General features: G+C 45.2%; 1 protein-coding gene across 1 annotated transcript in view; it reads left to right on the forward strand.

Moving 5' to 3' along the window:
• The window catches only part of arhgap46a (Rho GTPase activating protein 46a), a 32,403-nt gene extending 21,016 nt beyond the window's left edge, over positions 1-11,387 (forward strand). The window contains exons 3-10 of the mRNA XM_080461632.1: positions 555-2,100; positions 4,443-5,109; positions 5,342-5,434; positions 7,563-7,636; positions 7,904-8,103; positions 8,772-8,863; positions 8,964-9,133; positions 9,788-11,387. Coding sequence (XP_080317758.1) covers positions 555-2,100; positions 4,443-5,109; positions 5,342-5,434; positions 7,563-7,636; positions 7,904-8,103; positions 8,772-8,863; positions 8,964-9,133; positions 9,788-9,982 — 3,037 coding nt within the window. The 3' untranslated portion in view covers positions 9,983-11,387. The remainder of the gene's footprint in view (positions 1-554; positions 2,101-4,442; positions 5,110-5,341; positions 5,435-7,562; positions 7,637-7,903; positions 8,104-8,771; positions 8,864-8,963; positions 9,134-9,787) is intronic.
• Positions 11,388-13,159: the final 1,772 nt, after the last annotated feature.

The following is a 13,159-nucleotide window of genomic DNA, read 5'->3' on the forward strand; positions in this document are numbered from 1 at the left end:
CTCCCTCGGTGACAGCTATCGTAACTGGTAATTGTGTTCACAATAATTGTGTGAAATGTCTGTACTGTCACACCTCTATACATAAATGGTATTTACTGTTACGTGGATGATATAAGTCAATATGTTTTTCACACATCTGAATCACCCAAAATATGCAGAACTGTGGATGTCTCTCAGTGAGATGTCAGTCGCTCAGTATTTTTAGTAGCTTGGTTTGCACAACACACAGAGGAGTTATTGTCTCATTGCTTCAACAACGTTATTATGACCGCCAGACTAAAAATGGAGTTGTGTTTGGAGGTCAGTGAAATGTTTGGAAAGGAATTTGTGGATTGCAGTTGATTTTTCCCAGCCCAGCCCTTTCTGCCTTGGATGCTTGAGGACAGATGAAAAGCAGCCAGTGGCTCTGTGCCTGCGTTTGACTGCATGTGATGATGGGGCTTTTATGAAGCTGTCTGTTGACTTTTGGCCGTTTATTGAAACTTTGTGTGTGCAGAACTTAGGTGCTTTGACTAAAGCCAGATCTTATTATCTATGTGTTTTTTCTGTTACAGGGATGCCTCCCAAAGATGGCAACCAGTTCCGGGATCTAAGGCAGCCATGTTGGTGAAGGTGAACAGCATGAACCGTAACCAGCCCAGCACAGCATTGCAGCAGCAGCAGCAGCAGCAGCAGCAGCAGCAGCAGCACCTCCAGCCCGGTGCACATAGCAAATCCAATACCTTCACCCTTCACCCTTCCTGCAGCAAGGCCCAAGGAGGACATTTAAATTCTCCCCAGGGATATAAAACTGCCCCCTCAGGCAAAATGTCAGGTGACACACGTCAGGCCCATCACCTGAGAAAAGCCAGCAATGGCAGCTTTTGTCTGGTGACCTTGGACAGTAGCCACCCAAGTCCTCTCCTTCACAGGTCACAGACCAGCACACCACGCCCCATCTCCCCCCAGTACGGTTGCACTGCCCCAATCTATGATGAGCCAGTTTCAGACAGTCCCATATATGATGAACCCCCAACAGACATGGAGGTAGAGGGAGCGCACCTCTACAATGGACAGCCTCTGTCTCGATTAACACCCACTCACAGTCTGCAAAAACCCAGACACCTGCAGCACCCTGGATCTTCTCATCCCGCATCCAGACACAGGAGGAACCCTTCGTCCTCTGACTATAGCCCCGCTGGTCTGGAGTGCATCAAGCACATGATCAATGTGGACCCCAAACAAGGACATCTATCCAGTTCCCCTGTGCCCACCCGGGCCTCTTCCCCTACCTCAAGACAGGACCCTGTCCTGACACAACCTCAACCTCAGCCCCATCCCCAGCCCCAGCCCCATCCTCATCCCCATCCCCAGCCCCAGCCCCAAACCCATCCCCAAACCCAGCCCCAACCACAGCCCCAAACCCACTCTTTGCAGCAGGCTCGGGGTCAGCTGAGGGACAGGGAGCCAGGCAATGCAGGCCCAAGTTCACTGGACAAGAAACAAAACTGGCGGGTCCTGGAGGCCACTGTACAGCGTGCCATGGAGGCACGACACAGCAGGCAGAGCAGCCAGGCCTCTCAGGACTTCCCCTCTTCAACTCCACAGGCCACAGCCAACTATCAAGATTCTGGCTACTCCACGGGCCCGTCTCCGAGTCTGAGAAGAAAAAGCAGGAGGAGGGTGGGGGCCGGTGGAGGTGCAGGCGGTAGGCCGGGGTCAGTAGGCAGCAGCGGGGAGCTGTGTGCCCTCAATGAGAGGTTGATGGCTGAGATGAGGGAGGTGGTAAGCCGCTCCAACACCATGAGGGAAGTGAGAGCAGGACTAGATCCCGATATGGGGGAGAGAAGTGTTCCGCCTCGGACACGCTCCCCCGCAGACTCACTGAGGTGGTATGGAGGAGGGGGAGCAGGCTCGGCAGGTAGATGCGCATCACGGGAAGACCTCAACGGTGCCGTTCGGTCACTGAAAGTGGCAAGTAACTATGGCAACCCTGCCATGACACCGCTGGAATTACAAGGAAGGCAAAAAAGGACCTATGAAAAAGTGGACACCTTGGAGATGAGTATAACTAGCCAGGCCAGCCTTTCCTCTCCAGAGACCCCAGGACCGCCCTCCCAGGTAACCACACCCCCATTTTGTGTATGTGAAGCATGTGAAGCAATAAGAGAGAAGTGAAATTGTTGTTTATGTCGAGAGAGACCAAAAGACATGACATTTTAACTAATCCAATATTTTGGTACTTTCCTCGCTGATTAAGAGCTCAACTGTGCCTGTTTATTTGTGTGGTCTGTGTACCTCAGCAGGTTTGCCTGGATTATACTTTGTTTGGTCTGGCTGAGCTCTGATGACTGATATCTCTACAGATTCTTTATCAGATTACAGAAGAATTCAGTCTCACTATTAAATGAGGCAAAACCATGCTTAAATGAAGCATGGCTTGTAAGTTGGACATTTTAGCTGCTGCTTTTTTATTGCCAAGTGTTTCTATTCCTTAGAGAGCTATGAGTGGCACAATGGACAGATTGTTTGGCTGAATACAAATATTTCTCACACAATACCAGCAAATTAGGGCTTCAAAAGCCCAACACATTTGTTATTTGTTGAGTTAGTGTGTTAAAACGCACATGGAACATGGTAATGGATCATTTGTGACATGGCTGATGCCAACAAAAGGTGCACATGATTCAGGATCAAAGACTTGTTTGATTTCCCAAATGCTTATATAATGAGCAGAATGTGGAGCAAGATTTATAATCTATTTCTAATCTTCAAATCTCGCCTTTGTCACAGAATCACATCCCACACACCCGACGATATAGTTCAGTATTCATCCAACTCCACCTCTGCCCCATAATAATGAATGTTTGATGCAACAGGGACCTCTGGGAAAAAAACAAGAAGGCTAATCTGTCTCTTTGTAAAAGAAGCGGAAAAAACCCCCAGCATTTTGCAAGTAATGCCTCTTACATTCCAGGCATGAGTGCCTAAACGTCAGCGCAAAATTAGACTGTGAGGAAGCTGAACACGGCTGACTGTTATGGCCACAGTCCCAGCAATAGCTGTCATCCTCTTACCACCGTCCATCTGCCCTGCACCGCAGGTACTGTATACTCATATGCCAGTCCTGCGCTTGGCCATCTGGGGCCCTTGCCAGGACAGAAAGATTCAGGACATAGCTTCCTTTGGTCCGGAAGGAGGGCCGCTGCGGCCCATATGGCTGTGGATTGGCAGGGAGCTGAGGTGGAGGAAGAGGGTGGCAGGCTGGTACCGAGGCTTATTGGTACCAATGTTGATCTAGCATGTTTCACGCCAGCCAAGGAGCACTGAGCGGGCCCCCTAAGTCTGTCCTGGAATGTTCTTCAGACGTGCTGTTATATCACTCACGCACACACACTCACAGATTACGGTTTGCTATGTAGGAGCAGCTCTGTGTTTTCCAGACATGAATGTTCTGTTCTTGCTGAAAGACCTTTGAACTAACTTTTCAAAGGATCTAGTGAAACTCCAGCCATTTTCCATGAATGCGTTTTGTTTTATGAGCCTTTTCCACGGTAACACTGTTGTGTCTTAAATGTATAGTGTGGCCAAATTACCACAGCTTGATGGTGTGTCTGTACGCTATTTTTTTTAAACCACTTTAATTCAAGTAGAAGTTGTACAGCATATGTCCTCTTGCCTAGTTAAACATGTGATCTATTGCGTTGTTGCATTTGATCTTCTGGAGCTGACCTCTGTCGCTCATTTAAAAAAACATCAGTTTTCAACGGCTGAGTGGAGCCAAACCTCAGCTCTGCTCCATTTGATTAAGAAACCAAAATCTAAAGTCCAGTTCTTCTGGCACTCATCACTTCTATATTACTTTAGACTTTGACTGAAAGACATGTCAATGTACTTTATGTTCCATTTGTAGGTCTGAGCTCTGAGTTTGGCTCGGAGATGTCTGTTATTGCTGGCTGTTTGTAGAGCATACCTGACTTACTGGCTGTCCCTGTTAAGGGATGTGAGATGCTCTTTACAGTCATAAACTCAACCTCAGGGTGCACAGGGAGTTCTTGTGTGGAGCATAGTTTAGTGTTTGCAGTGGAGGTGAACTTGGTATGAAGTGAGACGCGGGGTAAAGGTCTGTTGTGCCACTAGGCGCTCACCTGCTGCTGAGGCCAGGGTCCACAGGGATTTGAGAAGGTTTTTTGTTTTTTTTTTCCGCCCGGTTAGAATTATTTTCTCGCGTTAAGAAATGAATGTGCCTATCTTGCAACAGTTTCCCCTCTCCAGTTCCAGCACTGCAGAGCAGAGCTCAGTAGGCGGAAAGCAGCCCTGCTCTCAGTGTGACACACTGTTGAAATGCAGCTGTGCTCACACACATTTGTACCTCTGCTGCACTCTCACCTCACCCCCTTGTATCTCCTCAAGCCTCCTTCCTGCTCTACTCTGCCTCATGTCCACTTATTGTTCTCCTGCAGGCGGGCACCCTAGAGCTGCAGGCTCAGCTGGAGAGCAGGAAGAAAGGCATGGTGGACGGACGGACCGCCTCGCTGGGCCCCCACCGCCCTACCAACCATGACAACAGAGAGGGAGGTGATGGGCTCGGGGGAAGAGCAGGAGGATCTGCCTACCAGCTCTCCTATGCCACCCTGCGGCAGCCCCCGCCTCCCGACACGGGCATGGAGGACTGGGCCAGCAAGCACCTCAACATGCACACGCAAGGACTGTTCCGACGACGCGTCTCCATCGCCAACATGCTGTCCTGGAACCGTGGCTCCATCAAGAAGCCCATGCTGGTGACCAGCAACCGCGCCATCAGGAAGGAGGCATGCGAGATGTTCAAGCTCGTGCAGGCCTACATGGGAGACCGGCCATCGCGCCTCGACCGCCGCCATTGCGCTCTGCTCATCGTCACCAAGTGCTGGGACATGCCGGGGCTTCGGGACGAGCTGTACGTGCAACTGGTGAGGCAGACCACTGGTAACTCCAGCCCCAGGAGCTTGGCAGCAGGCTGGGAGCTGATGGCTGTTAGTATGGCCTTCTTTGCCCCGTCACCCAAGTTCCGCTGCTACCTGGAAGGCTACATTCAGAGACACACGGAGCCCACCAGCGACAAGAAATGTGAGTCTCAGACTGAGCAAGACGGTGGGTCACCTTTCTTTCTGCTGTAACTCGCTCTGTAGTCCATTTATCAGTCTTCTATTTTATCAATCAAACACAAATGTTCTTCTCTGATCTTCTACTTTTTGAATGTATATATTTAATTCAGTCACTAAGAGCATCCACAGTGTTATTCATGATGATAATGTCACTCTTATCCCCGAGTTAATGTATCGGAACACCAGGAATTTGACCTTTGCTATCCTCTGTTTCATAGTGACTCAGTTCATACTGGAACAACAGGAGTTAAAGCTGAAGAAGAACTCAAAGTCCAGAAAGAAGCGAAAACAGAACACGGATGAAGAAGAAGGTACTTTTTTTTTGCTCACTTTGTGCACAGCCCAAAATACTTCTTTTAAAAAAACAACTCATCTTTGTGGTTCCCCATGAGCTTATCTTCTGAACACCACTTGATGTAGGTGCACGGGAGTCCCAAAGATCTTTTTCTATTCTCTTCAAAACTTGACTTTTGAAACAGTGCTAACCATTACAAATCAAACCTATTGATCCCTGGGGATTGACCACTTCAAGAGGGATGGAAAATTCAGCATGGAGCAGTTTGTCAGATGATGCACGTGGAGACACAATGAATGGTTTTCACAGAAAGCTCAGCTGGATAAAAATAAAAAACAAGTGGGATGAGAATTTCTGAAGGGTCTATGCACGCACAAAGGACCACACTGTGATTCATAGCACTGGTCTCTCTGGCCGGAGTCCTTGCTCATCGGCACGTGTCCTCATTAGACTGCCCCATACTGCCACTTTTGATGATGATGTCAGCAGAGAGGAACCCGATCAACTTGCAGCAGGGGCCGCTGCGGTGGCCTCACATGTTGCGCCTCAGTGAGTCAGACGTCTCGCTTTGTGTTGGGGAAGCTCCAGCTGACTAAGACGTCAGAAAGCCTACCGAATATTTCTGACTAATTCTTTGGAGAGAAGTATCCCGATGACCGCCAACAGGCAGTAAAACGGTACAATACAGTGAGCTGCTGTTTGCTTGATGGATGGAGGAGCTGGGACAAGCACACAGTCAGTGAGCAGCGCAACAGGCAGCTGTGAGCAGCAGGAGTGGGAGTTGCACTTGGGAGTCGGAGGCCTCCAGCCTGAGTCTGAGGCCTGCTGTGGTGTTAAGAGACTCCTTCAGGCTTTGGGCATGAAGCGGGCCGGTTTCAACCAGCACTTGGAGGAGCACCTCATAAACAACAGCTCCGACCAGACAGAGGCTGTCTCCTCCACATCCTTTAATGGCTGTGTGTTTTTGTTGTTAAGTTTAGCTTCAGCCCATGAGCAGACAGGTGTCATACTGTTCTCAGACTGGTTCAGTACACTCAAGCTCCTAATGAGCTCATATTTTCTCCCGGGCTTTGGTTGCCTGGTTGTTGTTGTTTTCTTTCCATCAAACCTGATGTAAATATAGACCACCAATTGTGTTCAAATCCCTTTGTCTCACTGCTGTAGAGGGGCTGTGCACTTTTACTTTTCCCCCAGTAAGCTTCACGTTGGGAGCCTTGGGGGAAAAATAGGACCAAGATCAAGGGCAAATAATTGGTACGATCTCTCTAATTAGACATGATTATAGTCAGATGTGGTCAGATTAGCGGCACAACAGCAAGTAAAGGAGTCACCTGTTTGCCATAAATCTGAGGACTCTGTCAGGAGCTTAAAGGGAAGTGTGCTTACTTTTTCAAGTCGCATTGAAACGTTCCATCTGGTCCTGGTTGAGGTAGCTGATCCTGAGAGGAGCATGGTAGACATCAGGAGAAGTTCGTTTTTGTTTTGTGTGATCGCAGCAAACAAAGATGGAGATGATATAATTTCTTATTATGAGACTGAACAATCAGCTTGTCTTTTTCTTTTTTTTTTTCCTTTTTTAAGAATTGTAGGAACACATTGAGGGACAGATTGTATCGTTCCGCGCTTCCAGCCGCTGATGATCTTTTACCACATCTCCACTCATAAAAAGATCTGAGAACTTCAGTAGCAGCTTAGGGCAGGTAGCAGAAGAGGAGGGTCTATGTTTTATATCCTCTCCGGAGGCCTTTGTGTCTGATGCATGCTGATGAATCACCTGAGTGCTGGATGTGTAGGCCGGATCCTGTCTCCAAAGCTTTTGTTTAACAGTAGTAAATCTTCCCTCAGCCTGACAGTTTAGCCCAGCGCGCTCTAATCCCCATATGCCAGAATCACACTGTCAACATGTCTCTCCAATTACCACTGCCAGCCTCTCATACCCTGTTTGACATCTGTGGGAAAAAAAAACATCTGCTTGTCCCCTTTGTGGGAAAGAATTTAAGTCATTTATTATTTTGTTTGTTCAGTAATGCCTCACGCTTAAGGGTTTTACTCGGGGGTCTTTGTGGATATGACAAAGATATTGGTTCTTGTTGGGTTTTCCTTTGTTCTTCAGTCCTGAATGTGAATCTTCTGTCACCTGTCAGGTCTTCCCATCAGCACATATGCCAAGTTCTGCTATCGGAAGCTGCAGAAGGTGGCAATCACAGGTGGTAAAAAGGTAAGAGGAAAGCTTTTAGATGCACGATCAAAATATGTCACCTCCACATGATAAAAATAGATCACATCAGTCTGGAAGTTGCAATTCTTGCCTGAGTCAGCCGAGGAACCAGGGAGACATAATTACAGGTGTGCTGGCAGAGTCACAGTTCGAGACGTAAACACAGACCCAGTCATGATACTACAGCTGCACGGCCATGATTAGCATCATAGTCCTCAGCGTACTATGTAGTAAATCTCTGCTTTGCTCTCATCTCTTCCCCTTCAGGGTCTACGAAAGCCCACCTTAGAAGAGATCGACCACAGCCGACGGGCCATCGTAACTCCCTCCCTCTTTGGCAGCTCCCTGGAGGAGGTGATGGAGAGGCAGAGTGAGCTTTTCCCAGACAGGAAGCTGCCCTGGGTGCAGGTTCAGCTTTCCCAGTACGTCCTGGCTTTGGGCGGGGCTCAGACAGAGGGCATCTTCAGGTAAGACAGACCCACGCAGCACAATAACATGCCTCGACTAGCACAGTCTGAGAGAGGTGCAGTCTAGGAAATTAAAAGATATGTCCTGCACATGTGAGTGTGTGTGCTGTTTTGTATGTACAGTGTGTATAAACAAATGTGTGTGGTCTCTTGCAGCCCTGTATTTTTATAAGTGGGCTCTCCCTGTGTACAGTACACACAGCAGACAGAACAAACACAGCCCCGCTGCTCTCCTGAGACCAGCTCTGTTTAATTTGATACTTCATGATGCGTGTTTACAGAACTGCTTAAGCTTACAAGCATGTGGGAGCTTCACAACTGTGTGTTTTTGTAGGCCCACTCCACCAGCAAATTTAATTCTGTAGCATCTTGACTTGTTTAGAACAAAATTTCTCTTCATCAGACGAACTCTACACAGATCTCCCTGTGAAACTGCTTTTCCTGGAGAGTGTGATGTTTGGTTATCTTACGTTCAGTCTGTCTTTGTTTTGTTTAAACAAGTACTGCAAACAAAGGACCAAGTGCTCTCAGTCACCGGGCCACATTTGCAGCCAATTGGGTGTGCATTAGTAATAGGTTTGCCACTGGCCATGAACAAATAGGTATGGTAGAATGAGAGAGCCCCCTTGTGGCTGCTGGGTATAACTGTAGTGTTTCTGTTTCCTCAGGGTGCCTGGAGACATCGATGAAGTGAACGCACTGAAGCTCCAGGTGGACCAGTGGAGGATCCCAGAGAATCTCTCTGACCCCAATGTTCCTGGTGAGAACAGTTTTTTTTTTATATATATATATATTTGTTGCTCAATCGCATGTATGTGTGAAGTTTTGTTTTTAAAGAAATGCTTCCTCTCGCTCCTCAGCTTCTCTGATGAAACTGTGGTATCGTGAGCTGGAGGAGCCCCTCATCCCCATGAACTTCTACATGCAGTGCGTCAGCAACTGCGACGACCCAGTGGCAGCCATTGCTGTGGTGCAGTCGCTGCCTGAGCTCAGCAGGCTGGTTCTCTGCTACTTCATCCACTTTCTGCAGGTAAACAACATGCAAGCAGATCTGTGATGCTCTTGAATACAGCCCATTTCAAACATCACTTCCACATACCCCTTGTGTGCAAAGAAAAACGTTCTTCAAAAGAGAGGATGAAAAAGTAATGGAGTCAAACTGAAAGTAATAAAACACCAGTGGTGGCATAGGGGAATAACAAAAAACTGTGTTCTGCAGAAACAGTCAGGGTGCAACTTGAACTCTATAAAGCACAGCTCGACTGTCCCAAAATGAGTAGATAGGATGAGGATCATCCAGAAGTCTGCAAAAGAAGAAGCCTTTACAGAATTACATGTCATTTCATCCATATATTACATGTTATATTCTGGTATTTTTGTTGCACAGCACCATCCTCCCAAAGGGAGTCTTCATTGTGCAGGTTGAAATGATTAACACTCTGGAGATGAATACACCCTGCAGTTAGATGACCATGGAAAACTGAAAAAAAATAATAATCTCAGGGCTATGAAATGTTAACACTTAACACTGAAATGTTAAGTGTTTTGCTGTTTTCATTCCCTGTTACACTTGCCTCATAAAAGAAGCCTTCTAAAATCTCTGTTCATTCACAATTAAACTAACTAAATAATCAAAGGAAAATGCAGCGCTGTATCTCACTGCTTTCCCTCTGTTCACCTCCAGGTATTTGCTCAGCCGTCCAACGTCGCCATTACAAAGATGGATGTGAACAACCTGGCCATGGTGATGGCTCCCAACTGTCTCCGCTGCCAGTCCGATGACCCGCGGATCATCTTCGAGAACACGCGCAAGGAGATGTCCTTCCTCCGAATGCTCATTGTTCACCTGGACACCAGCTTCATCGAGGGGGTGGTGTAGACTCTGTGTGCCTTGTGCGCTCTTTCAGCACCCCCAACTGGTCCATGGCTACACATTTACAATCATGCATAAACACTGTCTCTGCTCAGAGCACACTGGAAACTGTCGCAGTGAGATATAACACCTCTTGCAACCCAGGGAGTGTGAAAACAGCCTGGACTCTGAGCCCTCCTGCTTAGTCACTGAGAGACAGGACATGCTACTTTAAATGTTACCATTTTTGATACTAAAACAACTCCACAGTGACCGCGGCTTTCAAGCGGCTCATGTTTAATGACTGTATTTTCTAACCGCTGCATGTGAAAACAGGTTCACCCTTTAGTTTCTTACTGACTGGGTAGTACTTCAGTTACATCAGACAACTGGGCTGTGCAAAGTGAGAGTCCTGCAGTATTTACTTTAAAGATGTACACTTGCACACATGAAAGGTGAGGCAGTAGTGTTGACGCTCTGCTTTGTTTTTTACTCACAACGATTTCATTCAGGCGTGTTTGTGTGGCGTGTGCGACTGTCAAGAGTGTGAAGAGAAAGACGCAGCCTTTAATCGTGTACAGAAAATTGAAAATATGAAAAGTGAAAGAATTATTGTAACTGTGTCTTATTAATAAGCTTGCCTGTGTTGTTTGTAATAGGTGTCATGATAGCTTGTTTCCTCGTATTTAATATTACGAGACATGATTAAAAAAATTTTTTTAAATTTATGTGAAAGCGTGAATGGGAAGAAATGTGCAGAAACGTCTTCTGAATGGATGGTAAGAATTACCCGGAGCAAATCCAAATAGCGGTGCTTTGATTTTCCACATTGAAGTTGGATGGGAGTGATAATTCTTATTGCAGTCATTTTTGCAGGAATATGGGAGGCTGGTATTCAACTGATAATTCTCTCTATTCTCTGTTGAACTTAAACTGTGTTCTCTTCTCTTTGTCATCTGTATGTTCTCGCTCAGGTCTTACGATAAAACGGGTGTGAAAATTTGATCAATCCAACACAAACCCCTGTACCGTGAACAGAGTATTGTTCAAACTGTTGTGCATCTTCAGAATGTAAATACAGCTTCTTCTTTTTTTGTGCGTGTGTGTTTGTTTCATGTGGTCCCCCCCCCCTCAGGCTTTGCCGATGTATATAAAAAGAAATCTGTGTAAAATAGTAATAACTTTCCTCAAGTATATGCTAACGAAAGAGGTTATGGGTGAAGTTAACCATTACTGCAGAAAGCAAGAAAATTTGTTTGTCGTTTTTTTTTTTTAATTAGCTGATTATTTTTCTGCTGTAACCGCTTGCCTTTTGAACATAGGAATGATTAAAACCACTCTCCATGTATGTGCGTGTCTGTGTGTTCGCATACCTTCTTGTCATAATACGGAGTGACTGTCCAGAAATAAAAGATTGTTCAGTTGTTTATATATCGCCTTGTGGGTTGTTGTTTTTTAAGCCATGGGATAGAAAGAGGAGGCAGTGCGACTGAGACGTCTTGACATAAAGCTCTAAAAGATGACTCGAAGCTTGTGTAAAGAACGTGCTGATTGTGGAAAAGTTCATAACACGGCAACCTTTCAGGCAGAGTACTGAAATGGGGAAAGCGATGGCCTGTTCTGCCCTCGTGAATCTGTAAGAGTGTGACTTGAAATCCAAAGTCATCCTGGGCTTTGTCTTGTTTTCGTTCTGATTATAGTGTAATGTTGTAGCACTGTTAAATTTTTGATTTTAAATCAGGGGTGTCAAACATAAGGCCTGTGGCCTAAGACCTTATGTAAGACCTGCAATCTGGCCCACGAGCCCACCAAGCAAATTCTAAAAATTTAAACGAAAACGTCAACACAGCTTTCTCTGGAGTAGCTGACAAACGCAACAAGGCTGAGATTGCAGTAATAGCTGATATTATTTGTTCAGATTTGGTATAAAATATTGACTTTTTAAAATTTGCCACAAGGAAAACTTTAGTGTGTAAATTTCAAGCTTATTATATTACCAGTCCGGTCGTTTTTATCAGACTCATTTCCCAAACAAATCTATTCTAATATCGCAAAAAATTTTGCAAAAACCCAAGAGAAAATATGGATATATTTAAAAAAGATCCTAAATGGGTAAAATGGCCAAAAATGTCTGAAAATAAAAACAGGAAAAAAAGAATAAAATTTGTAAAATTGCTTTAAAGAAAAGTTGAAAAGTCAAGCTGCTTAAATGGGTAAAAATTCAAATTTTAAAAACAAAAACTGTTTTAAAAGGTGATAAAATGTTCAAGACATGGCAGATATGGAGACATTTTACAATGTTTTGAGCTGCTTTTTTAAAAAAAAAAAAAAGGTTTAAACATGTTTAGTGGCTCCAGATGAATTTTATTTGGTTGAAAAAACTAAAAGAAAAGGTTCTTTTGGTAAGAAAGGTTGCAGATGTGGACTATCCTGAGCTCTGTTATTTCACTTTCTGTCATCACTCCAACAAAAAGGTACAAAGCAGCAGGTTTCCAATACTTGCAGATTAAAAAGTTACAATCTTTCCAGCTGACTTCAAGTAAACCAACGGACACAAAAGTTGAATCCTTCAAATGATACGTCGTGTACCCATAAAGCCTCACAGCACCAGATAATAATACAAATGTTATTCATTGGGTGACCTCGTGTGCAAAAATGAATGTGCTTTTGGATTTTCAAAACTGATGCAACCGTGTGAAGGAGTTTCTGTTCCTTCCTTTTTACAAAATGTATTAAATGACTGAACTCCACAGAGACACTGGTGAGATCCAGTTTAAAAAAACCAAGAAGTACTTGGACTTCACATCTCTCCGTACACTTGATTGACCCTGAACGTTTCTCTGTAGAAACTGGATGAAAGTGAAGTGAAGTCTGAGTGAGTTCTTGAGTAATCTTCTGTACTTGGTATTTCAGGTAGTTATGTGCTTTAACCATGATGAAATATAACATCAGCATTGGCTTTTGGGTAGTGGCTCTTGGACACCAGAGATCACTGTCCAGGCTTTGTTGATTGTATTTCAATTCAAGAAAAAAATATGAAAATCTTTAAATATTCAATTTTGGGACTTAAGTGCTTGTCGCTAATAAATCAGCTTAATCATATTAATGGCAAATTATTGCAGATTAAAGAGAGTTTGTTCATTAAGCACATTTTTTTACCACTTCACCAGTCTAAATGAAATTGATATGGTCAGTCACACTGAA

This window comes from Lipophrys pholis, assembly GCF_963383615.2.
Source record: "Lipophrys pholis genome assembly, chromosome: 4".
Classification (NCBI taxonomy): Eukaryota; Metazoa; Chordata; class Actinopteri; order Blenniiformes; family Blenniidae; genus Lipophrys; species Lipophrys pholis.